This window comes from Gopherus evgoodei, chromosome 4 (assembly GCF_007399415.2).
Source record: "Gopherus evgoodei ecotype Sinaloan lineage chromosome 4, rGopEvg1_v1.p, whole genome shotgun sequence".
Lineage (NCBI taxonomy): Eukaryota > Metazoa > Chordata > Testudines > Testudinidae > Gopherus > Gopherus evgoodei.
In genome coordinates, this window is record NC_044325.1 from 97,145,553 (window position 1) to 97,157,660 (window position 12,108).

General features: G+C 41.0%; 1 protein-coding gene across 5 annotated transcripts in view; it reads left to right on the forward strand.

The window, feature by feature from the left end:
- Positions 1-11,386, forward strand: part of HIPK3 (homeodomain interacting protein kinase 3) — a 139,755-nt gene extending 128,369 nt beyond the window's left edge. For all 5 annotated transcript variants that reach the window (XM_030560292.1, XM_030560290.1, XM_030560294.1 and 2 more), the window contains one exon: positions 7,377-11,386. In XM_030560292.1, the coding sequence (XP_030416152.1) occupies positions 7,377-7,853 (477 nt within the window). In that variant the 3' untranslated portion in view covers positions 7,854-11,386. The remainder of the gene's footprint in view (positions 1-7,376) is intronic.
- Positions 11,387-12,108: the final 722 nt, after the last annotated feature.

Sequence of the window (12,108 nt, forward strand, 5' to 3'; positions counted from 1 at the left end):
GCACATGCGCAGTTGATCTCCTCGTGCTCTGAACTGAGGGTAAAGACTGCTGTTTCTCCAGTTCCTTCTTACTGCGGCATGGCCTGAGTAAGAATCTTATGTGTCTCTAGCTTCTTCCTCACCTGCGTCATTCTGTAAATATATTATAAATCGTTTTTGGTATTTTAATCTTTTAGACTTAGTATAGCCTTTAGTGAGTTATTTTTTATCTCACTCTGGGGAAATTCTCCCAGAAGGCTAGGATTATGCTCATAGTCCTAGGATTCAAGAATTGTTTTTCCTGCTCCTGCTCGTTTTCTGTGAGTGACGAACACCAGCACTGCCTCTACTGGCTAGGCACGGTTCACATCTCAGCCAAATGCAGCATTTGCCACTCCTTCTCTCTCAGAACTCATGAGGGTTGGGAGCTAAGACTTAAAAATTGGATGGAGCAGGCCATGAAACCCCAATCAGATGTGGACTGGGGAGATCGCCCTGTATGTTGGCCGCCTCCAGCAGGGAGCACCTCTCTGAGCATGAGCTCCAGAATTGAAGCTAAGACTTTCAAGCTTAAGGAGAAGGCTTCTCGTGAGAGTAAGGAGCACTCTTGTAAGTATTAAGACAGACCTCTTTTATCCAAGCCTGCTCTCGAGAGCGAAGATCCTTCTCTGAACCCTTCGAAGATAGGAGAGCCCTCACACATGGATACTAAGGCTATAGACCCAAGTAAAACTCTGGCACAAGGAGGCACAGATCTGTTTATTCTGGTACTGGTTCATACATCTAAAATGTACGACAAACTTCCAGGGCCACTCCCGTCAATATCCAGATCAGACTCCGTGCCAAAACTATCACGGCCCCGGAGGGAACCGACTTTCACTGTGACCAGAGAAGCAGTAGAGCCGACAGCTCCACAATGAGCTCACCTTGCACCCCAGGGCAGTCAGAGACCTATGTCTCCCCAGAGGACACTTTTGCTCTCTATTACACTCACTCATCCCTCCTCTCTGGTCTGCCCCTCTCTGGTCTGCCTATTCAGAGACATAGTTACCCCAGACGAGGAAGCTAGTCTGAGGTGGCAGGGCTGCCCTCCTCTCCCATTAGTGAGCCTGACCATTGGTACCTTCAGTTCCGCTGGTAGTCCAATGGATCAGTCTCTACTTTACCAGGCAGAGGATGGCCTGGGACAGAAGCATTAGGAGATTAGAGTTCCATCCTCCAGCCACACCTGATTTGCTAAGAGATAGAGCAGTGCCATGGGGTCCTTCCCTCCCAGCTGATCCCTTGTCCTGGCACATCTGGGGCCCTTGGGATCCTTACCCTAGGCACCCAGGATCAGTACATGAGCCTTATTTACAATCTCCTGGCCAACCGCAATCAGTCCCCATCAGAGTATTGGGAGGAGGAAGGTGAATGAGATCTGATGATTCTGGGAGCAATTTCATTGTCTTCCCCAGATGAGGCAGTTATCCCATCTTTGCCATCTCTGCCAGCCTATTTCATGCAATATCAGGAACTCCTGCAGAGAGTGGTGTCTGAGCTGCAGATACATCCTGAAGTAGTTCAGGAGCCCCAACTTAGATTACTGGAGATTTTGCATCTCTTGGGCCCCCATTGAGTGGCCTTCTTGATCAACAGACCATCATGGATGCAGCAAAAGGGTGTGGCCTGCTCCTGCTTCTTGTGCTACTACCCCAAAGAGGGCTGAGAATCACTTCTTTGTTCCATCCAAGGCACGAGAGTTTCTGTTCTCACTCCTACTGCCTAACTCCTTCGTGGTACAAGTGGCTAACAAGAGATCCAGGCCGCAATTCCTAAAAACTACTTCCTCAGACAAGAATGGCAAATGGCTCGATCTCCTGGGAAGAAAGGTCTTCACCTCCACCTCTCTTTAATTCGGGATTTCAAATTACTGGGTTGTTCTAGCTAAACATAATTTCACCAATTATACAAAGCTTTTAGATTTTAAAGACAAGCTTCCTCAGGAAAACAGAGCCCACTCTAGTCCTTAATTGATCAGGGCAAATTGGTGACCAAGACTTTCCTCCAAACTGCACTAGATGCTGCAGATACTGCGTCCAGAGGGATGGCTACAGCCCTTGTTGAAAGATTCCTGGTTACAATGCTCAGATTTTCCTAGGGAGGTGCAGAATGTACCATTCAGGATCTGCCCTTCAGTACAGTTAATCTGTTCCATGAGACAAATGAGTCTCTCCACTCCCTCAAAAACTCAAGGACAACTCTTCATTCACTGGACATCTATACCCCTGTCCGTAAGAGAGAGCATCTTAGGCAGGGATACAGAGCAAGACCATCTTCTCAACCTTTTTGCTATCAATGCCCCCAGGATTCAGCAAATAAATGATACAGGATCCACAGTCCTAGACACACATTTTCTGCAACATCCACTGCCACACTTCACTCTAACCCTCAACTAAAGAATTTCTTTTGACAGATCTGGTGAGACCCACATCCCTTTATTGATGCCACATCACCTCACTTCCACCCAGTTTTTTGGAGGCTGCCTTACCCAATTTGCCTGCAGCTGGAGGGCTCTAATAGCCAAAAAATGGGTACTGGAAATTCTTCATTGCAGCTATGTGACTGAATATGTCAACTCCTACCCACAAACCTCCTTCCAAGTTCCTTCTGAGGGATCAATCTCATGAAGAAATTCTCCTTAAGAAGCGGACTCCCTTCTCCACTGGAGAGCTATAGAAAAAGATCCACCTCAACATCAGGGGAAAGGATTGTACTCTCCATATTTTTTAGTTCCAAAAAGAACAGGAGATGGAGACCCATTCTCAACATACACCAGCTAGCTATATTTGCCCCAAAATTAAAATTCTGCATGGTCATGTTGGTGTCAATAATTCCATCTCTGGAAGAGGTTGCATAGATCACAGATCTCGACATGAAAGACTCGTATATTCACACAGATATTCACCCATCCCACAGGAGGTTCCGCAGGTTCCTCTTTGGTCAAGATCATTGCCAGTTCAGGGTCCTTCCATTTGGGCTAGCCAGAGCACCCAGGATCTTTACAAAAGTTTTTTCAGTGGTGATAGCTTGGATGAGAAGAAGTGGGTTCATCGTCTTTCCATACCTTGACGTCTGACTCCAACAGGCAATCATATGAGGAGGTCCTATTGGTAATCCATTTCTTGCTTCACCGACTTCCTTTTCTAGGCATGTGTGTCAACCACGAGAAGTCTACGTTAACCCTCACAAGGTCCATAAACTTCATAGGAGCGACCTTGGACTTGACCACAGCAAGAGCCTATCTATCTAATGAGAGATTGCATGCCATGGGCACTCTTATAAACCAGGTCACCTTCAAGCCACGGACTTCAGTCAAAACTTGCCTGTTCCATCCTCCGACACATGCTGCCATCTATCTCCGTTGTCTGCAAAGCTGGCTTTTGTCCATTTACTCACCAGAGGGGGCAATATCTGTGCCAAAATGATTGTTGTATCCAAGTTCCTGGACACACTCATCTGGTGGAGAAAGTATGGATGGTGATCCCTTTCCTAAAAACTCACACTCAGTGCAATCATCATTATTGATACCACACTTTTAGACTGGAAAACTCATATAGAGATCATACTGCACAAGGCACCTGAACTCTTCAAGAGTCCAGGATTCGTATCAATTTACTAGAATTGAGAGCAGTCCGTTAAGACTGCAATGCCTTCCTCCCACTCATCCAGTCCTGGCATATCCAAATAATGTTGGACAATATGACAGCTGTCTTCTGAATAAACAAGCAGGTGGGAATGATATTCCTCCCTGTGTGTGTACATCCAGTGAACCTCTAGAACTGATGCAGCAGCCATCACATAACCCTTTCAGCAGCACGTTTACCAGGTGAGCCGAACTCCCTAGCAGAGAGTCTCAGCAGGCATTCTTCTGCAGACCACAAATGGGAGATCACTATTTGGTCCTGAACGAGGTCTTCATCCAGCGGGGAATGCCATTTTGGGACCTCTTTGCTTTACAGGTGAACAAGAAATTTCCCCTGTATTGCTTTACAGGAGCATTAAGCACGGGCTCAAAGGCAGACACCCTTTTGTTACCTTGGGGGGTTCACCTCAGATTTGCCTTCCCTCCCATCCCATTAAAATCACAGGTGCTATGGAAAATTCATCATGACAGTGCTTGAGTCATCCTTATTGACTGACTAAGACAGTTCTGATCCATGGATCTTCTGAAACTCTCAGCTTGTCTGCCCATAATCATCTCCCCATTTCCAGACCTGCTAACACAACACAAAAGCACCTGCAGGCACCGCAACCTGGAACTGCTGTAACTCAAAGCCTGGTATTTGGATGGGCATCGGATGTACAGCATTCATGTTCCAGAAGGGTGCAGTCCATTCTCAATCAAAACAGGAAAGATTTTAGCAGATGTTATTCAGCTAAATGGAAGCAGTTCTCTTCTTGGGCTTAACAATGCCAATCTCCAGAATCTGCTGGGATCACTGCTATTCTTGAGTATCTACTTACCCATAAAACACTGGGTATCTGTTTTTAGTTTCCTTTGGATTTGTTTGGCAGCAATCAATGCTTTTCATTCTGCTGTTGACAGCTATATTATCTTTACTCATCCTGCAACAACTAAATTTTTGCAGGGGCTTCTTCAATCCTTCCCATCATTGGTGAAGCTCACACTCCAGTGGGACCTTAACTTCATTCTTTCATCTTTACCAGACTTAAAACCTGAGGCTAAAGGTTCAAAGTTATGTCCTGTCTCTCAGTGAAAGTTCCCTTCCTGGTTGCCCTAATATCAGCCAGAAGAGTCAGCAAGCTGGGAGTACACATGGCAGACCCACCACATACTACCCTCCATAAAGAAAGGGTCTCACTGTGATACCACCCAAAATTCATCCCTAAAGTAAATTCAGAGTTTCACATGAGTCAAACCATCCATTTACCTTTTGTTTGTTTGTTTGTTTTTTCAAACCGCAAGCTTCTGATGAAAAGAATATATGTTCTTTGGGTGTCTGAAGGGCACTGGCCTTTTATCTACAAAGAACAGAAGCTATTAGAAGACACCTATACTATTTGTTTCTATAGCAGAGAGATCAAGGGGTCAAGCTATACCTCTGCTGAAACTTTCTAAATGGATCTCTGGCTTCATTATTCTTGGCTACCAACTAGTCCACATTCCTTCCCAGAAGCGGATGAGGGTTCACTCCACCAAAGTGCAGACAACTTCTGCTGCATCTCTGAGAAACTTACTATGCTGGAGATATGTAGAGCTGCTGGAGCTCCTTGCACACCTTCACAAGAGTTCATGCTTTGGTTCAGTCTTCTTCTGCAGATACAGCTATAGGGACAGCAATATTAATGTCAGCTATCACTTCTGCATCCTCGTTCCAATCTCCATTTTGACTACTGCTTGCTAATCTCCCACCTGTGAACTACACATAGGAACCATCACTCCAAGAAGAAATGGCGTTTAGTTATCTGTAACTGGAAGTTCTTTGAGATGTGTGGTCCGTAGCTGTATTCCATTGCCTGCCCTCCATCCCTTCTGCTGCAGATTATATCTGAATTTGTGATGAGAAGGAACTGGAGAGGCATCAGTCTGCATGACCCCTTATGTCCTCAGTTCAGAGGAGAACAAACTATACATGTGTGGACCAATGGACACTGCTTCCTAAAAGCTCTGGACTAATGCACATGGTGCATGTGCACCACATGTGGAATATAGCTAGGGACCACACATCTCAAAGAACTACATTTACTAAATTTGTTATTTTAATTATTTTACTTTGAGCATAAGAACACAAGAACAGCCATATGGTCAGATCAATTGTCCATGTAGCCCAGGAGCCTGTTTTCCGACTGGCCAATGCCAGGTGGTTCAGAGGGAATGGACAGAACAGGTAATCATCAAGAGATCCATTCCCTGTCGCCCATTCCCAGCTTCTGGGCAGTAGCTACATTAACACAACTCCTTTTTAAAATAACATCTTGGAGGGGCAGTACATTTAAAAACAAAACCCTGCTTATCTGTTTATAGTAAATATTAAAATAAAATGTTAAAGTCTGCCATATACAGATAGGAGACTTATTAAAATTATTACTTAGAATAATTCAGATTGAAAAGGATCTCTGGGTCATCTAGTACATCCCCCTGCATCATCATGGAAGGATGGATTTTAATTAATCCTAAACTAACTCTAGAATGATCATCTTATTCTAACTTTGACCACTGCCAAAGACTGCAAATTCCTCAACCTTTAGACAGACACTGTTCCGCTGCAGGGCTTTACTGTGATGATTAATTTCTAATTTACTGATTAATATATGAATAATTAATCTGAATTTTCCCTGCTGTAGTTGAAGCTCACTACTACTTCTATCCTTCTTATTTAATGAGACTAATAGTCTTTCTCTAATAGTTGTAAACAATTAGCACATCATCTATGGCAGTGGTTCTCAAAGCCGATCCGCTGCTTGTTCAAGGAAAGCCCCTGATGGGCCGGGCCAGTTTGTTTACCTGCCGTGCCTGCACGTTCGGCTGATCGTGGCTCCCACTGGCCGCGGTTCGCCGCTCCACACCAATGGGAACTGCGGGAAGGGCGGCCAGCACATCCCTTGGCCCACGCCACTTCCCGCAGCCCCCGTTGGCCTGGAATGGTGAACTGCAGCCAGTGGGAGCTGCAATCAGCCAAGCCTGCAGATGTGGCAGGTAAACAAACTAGACCGGCCCACCTGGGGCATTCCCTGAACAAGTGGCAGACTGGCTTTGAGAACCATTGTTCTATGAGTCATTAGTCTAGACCTAGTTATGTGTGTCAGATATTTTTCAAACCATTCCTTGTTTTTTTTCCTGCTCCCCTCTAAATTTTTTCTCCTGTTTCCATTGGTTGTGCCTTTATTGTGAGATGAAGAGACCACATCTGTACGCAGTATTCAGGATGTGGGCGAACCATGGATTTATATAAGGGCAATAAGATATTTTCCATCTTATTCTCTATCCCCTTTTTAATGATTCCTAACATCCTGTTTGCTTTTTTGACTGCTGCTGCACACTGTATGGACGTCTTCGTGAGTAGTGAGTGCAGTTTGCCAGGTGTGCAAGCCACAACCGAGCAGAGTGGAATAATCACCTTGCTTGTGTAATATATGGTACTTGTGTTTAAAACAGCATACCATTTTGTCCTTGTCTTGCAAGAGGACTGCATTGAGTTATAACCTTCAAATTTCCTGTTTGTGTTACTATTTCAATAGCTAATATTTTTTACTTTCTGTATTTGTTCTTTTGATTATTCCTTTATATTTCTTTATAGAATTTAAGTTTATTAATTTTAAACATTTCTCCAGATTGAGTTCATGCTCTAGCTGTACTCGAAAATTAACATATAGCAATTTCTCTGTGTGGACAGGTTCAGCACTTTGGATCTGGGCCTCAGGAATGGAATGGAAATTACAGTCATCGAAGACAGCAGACATACATTCCAGGTGGTGTTGCCAGTCATCCGTTCTCCCTTCCACATGGAAGTCCAAATCACAGTACGGTGCATGCACATTTAGCTGGAAGTACACGCCTTGGAGGACAGCCTGCTATTCTTCCGTATCCATCATCTGCACCCCTTAGTACTGCGGCACCTGTAGCCCACCTCCTAGCCTCCTCATGTACCTCAAGACCTATATTGCAGCATCCAACTTACAATATCTCTCATCCCAGTGGCATAGTTCACCAAGTCCCAGTGGGCATAAATCCCCGTCTTTTACCTTCCCCAACCATTCATCAGACTCAGTACAAACCTATTTTTCCACCACATTCTTACATTGCAGCATCACCTGCTTACACAGGATTTCCACTGAGTCCAACAAAACTCAGCCAGTATCCATTTATGTGAGAACTTGAGTACAGTATGTAGAGGAAGCTCAATGATAAACGCTTGATTTAAGAAGAAACATGGTATTTAATAAAAATTAGCCATGGCACAACAAGAGAATTATTTTTTGAATCATGTAGACTTGGGTGCAATTTAAACAACCTTGAGCTTTAAATAACAAAACAAAACTCACTTTTAATGTGTTTTGCACATTTGGTATAACTTGTATCTTTGGTCATATTATCTTCTTATATAGTAACTCCAGACAGGTGACTTACTGGAGCAGAATTCCAGTTTTGCTCCTTCTATTTTTTATAAAATTGCCTTCTAACTAGTGCAAGACACGTCTACATTTGGGAAGCCATTCAGTGTACAGATTTAGAGCAACAGATGCACATATGTCAGCAGTACAGTGTACAAGTAAAATGTTTGTATTGTGTATCTTGGTGTTTAAATGTTGAGTCACTTATCTAAAAAGTTGAGCTGTTCTTCACATTGCATGTGTCTTTTGCATGGGCAAAAAAGAGTTGCCTAGACATTGCTCTTAAATGTTGTTGTCCTAATAATCTCAGCTGCATTGTAAACCGTTTCCACATATAGTGCCTTAAATATTTGAGGTTGTTAATGTTATTACTTATATATACATGTTGAGACTGCAGCACTTAAAATTCAGATCTTCTGATTTTTTGATAGAGTAATGCTCCTTTAGGGTTTTGTGTGGTATGATTTTAGTATTGGGTGTTTTTCCTTGTCAAGGAGGCAGCATGTTTTGCTGTAGCTGAATTCTGCTGTCTGATTTTTTCAGAATGATCTAGCTTCAGGAGAAGAATTTAGTAGTGCATAAGAAAAGTCAATTCAGTAGCTTTTAGTGATAAACACAAAACAGTATTTTATACTGTTAAATGAAACTGCAATACAATCTAAGTAGTATATTTTCAAAGTGTTTGTCTAATTGGATTTAATAACATGTTTAGAGGTGCAAAAGGTGTGACTTTGACTAGATTATGAAAGAAAAAGCAAAATGCTTATTGATTCATGATGTGATTTCATCTTAGCTTGAGCAAACCATGCAGTATTTAATAAGTAGTAGCAGAATATTTACTATTGAAGCTTGAAAAGATGTGAGTTCTTTGTGTGCAATTTTTCATTTATGCATGGGAGAGATTTTAGCCTTTTTCATTATAGTATTTGTTTTAGCTTGTTGAGGTGTTTGCTTATTTAATACATTCCGTCAGGGACGTAAATTACATGCTTTTTGCATTTTTTTCCTAGTTTTGTCTTTTTTGTTTTTGTTCAAATGAAGTTGCTTTTGCAGCACCAAAGACTTAATCATCCATTTCCTATAAAAGGTAGCTACTTTTTCATAGACCTCAAGTATACTGTAGTGTAGAGATGGGATTTAAAGAAGGTATTAAACAGGCTGTGTGTTAGCTTATGGTAAGTAATAAATTGTATCATTATCTTGAATGTATCATAGATAAGCTGCTACATCATGATTGCCACTTCAGATAGCTGTGAAATTAGTTGATTAACTAGTTCTTTCTTAGCCTTCTAATTTCTGTATAAGTCTAATTACATGAAATAGAAGTGGGGGTTTTGATTTTTATTTTGCTTTTATGTTTGGAGTGTCGTAACTACTATATTGTAAATGATGGAAGTTTAATTGAATATGTTATTTTGGGGTGTTGTTTGCATCAGTATTTTATCTCCATTAACTTTGGGCTCATCACTGCATATAAGTGGATGTATGTATGTATGTAACTTAATTTTTTATGTTTTCATATTGCATTATGTAGACACTTAAGAAGCTGTATCTTGCAGGCTTGACTTAACTTTTTTTTAAACAAAAAATATTCTGGAATACAATATTTGCAGCATTGACTGGAATAAGAGTGCAAAGTATTTGTGTGTAACTCTCTCAATAAGCTAATAACTGGTAGATTTTTTTTCTTTACTCCATTAATACAAGCAGTGTTTTATTTAATGAATGTCCAAATGAAATAACTGTGCCTATATTTGATGTTGTTTTTTAAAAAACAAAAATTGAACTACAACAGTGTTATATCATAAACCAATACCAGCAGTACATTTTTAATCACACTGCAAAAGAAACCTAACTTTCACCACAAGATTCAGTGTTTTTAGTAATCAACTCTATGCATTTTGTACAAATATAAATGTATATATTAAGTATACATTAGAAACTAAGAGTAGCCTGATTAATTTGAAATCTTAGCACACATAAAACCTAAATATATGGAGTCAAGAAAATACTCAAGTAAATTCGTCATACACTCTAACACTTCAAACTTGTACTATCTGTTCTAGCAGATTCCTATCCTCTGTTAACACCTTAGTGTTGGAAATTGAGTCCTCTTGGTGTTATCTCCATTGCAGGCAGTGGACACACCAAGAACTACCAGCACAAAAGGATTAATTGACTTTTGGATTATGATAACAAAAAATACTGTGTTCTCTTTATTTGGAGCCATGAGAAACTCCATTGCTTTAATGTATTTACTGTACTTTCTTTTTACTGTACTTAGGATGTAAAGCTAATATGCTTGTTAAATTGACACATTTACCTGTATGGCACAATATTATCCTATACATTCACAAGAAAAATGTACTGTAAATGTGCCCCAAATTAAGCCTGCTGCTCTTTATGTATTGTAACAATAGAAATGTGTTTGAATTTCAAAGAACTAAATATTTGGGATTCTGCCACAACCTAAATTCTGAATAATGAAATGATTGTTTGGTACTGATCCTGCAATGAGCTCCTGCACCCATGTGGAGTCCAATTGACTTCAATGGGATTTTGTGCAGGTGCCAAGGGTCCATCTGTAGAGAACTACTTTCAGGATTGGTGCTTAAATCTGTGCAAACAGTTACCCTCATCAGTGAAACATATACACCTCAGATTGTTTTAATGCCTTTTTTAAATAAAACACTGCATGAATACAGAATTGCATATTTGCATACTATTTTAATTTGTGAATTATTTTATATGAATTTCTTGTATTCAGTTTTAACTTTAATTCAGGGTGTTTTTATTAATCAGATATGCTACTGTATTAACTAATTCTTTTGGTTTAAATTTTTAAATTTTCTGCATTTCTAATTTTAACTTGGTTTGTGTTAAGTAAAAGTTAAATCACACTGCAAGCTGTAGGAAGATTGTTTTAGAACTACCCAAGGATATAGACTTGATTATTAAGTTTGAATTGTTACTGTTTTAACAAGTTGTAGACTTGTGGCTTTTTTCTTTTTTTTGCTTTTGGTTTCTATGCTACACTAGTTTGCCATGTAGCAATTGCACTGTGCAATATTACAATACGAGGACTGGGAAAAAATTTTATGGATGTAATGTCTCTTACAGTTTGCGATAGTATTTCTCTCTAGTTCTCAGTGATTTAAATGTGACCAAGCCTTCTGTACTTTGTCACAAAAAGCGGGTTTTCCAGGTGACTATTTTGGTGAGTGTCAAAATAAGAATTTATGGTGTATTACTGTTGAGATTCACTTTGGATTAAAATATATATTGCAGCTAAGAAGTTGTTGGCAGCTTTTATTTTTCATGACATCAGTTCAAGGCCAGTTTAAGGCACTATAAAACCAGTGTGTAGGGCTCCAGGTCTTAGATTCTGATATATTCACAAAGCTTTGCTTTATTTAAAAACAGTATGTTTCTGACTCTTGTGGTTCTGAGGGGAAAATCTGAAAATGTGAACCAAATGTAACCAATGCCTGAAGCTGCAGACTGCCAGAGACATGACCTGTGAGAGATGTGGGCACTTCCATGCATCTCCAGAGAGTATAATTCCAAGATCCATTGTTCAGAGGTAGCCCACCACTGCCACCCCAACAGAGATTTCTCTGTGTGGCAGCAGAAGAGTGCATTGAGCCTGGCCTTTATACTCACTCAAGCAGATAGTACTTACCCCAATAGGTGGAGTATAAGTTTCCTTTCTGCCCCGCCAAGGGGGAAAGCATACTCCTCCTGCTGCATGAGAGGCAGAATGAGGCTGCTCATGAAAGGCAGAATGCAGCTTCATGCCACTACCCCTGCCTCTCTGGGAGAAGAGTGGGTCCCCAGCCATCAGCAAAGGGGAAGAGTCACAGGGCTGGAGCCACAGGATCCCCACCCCCATGTTGTGGTGTGCTAGGGCTCTAGATAGTATCTAATACAAGGCTGGATTAAGACTATGTGCTGATTTCCATGAAATATTTTTTTTTACTATAACAATCTTCAGCCAAATGTAACTAATTGTAG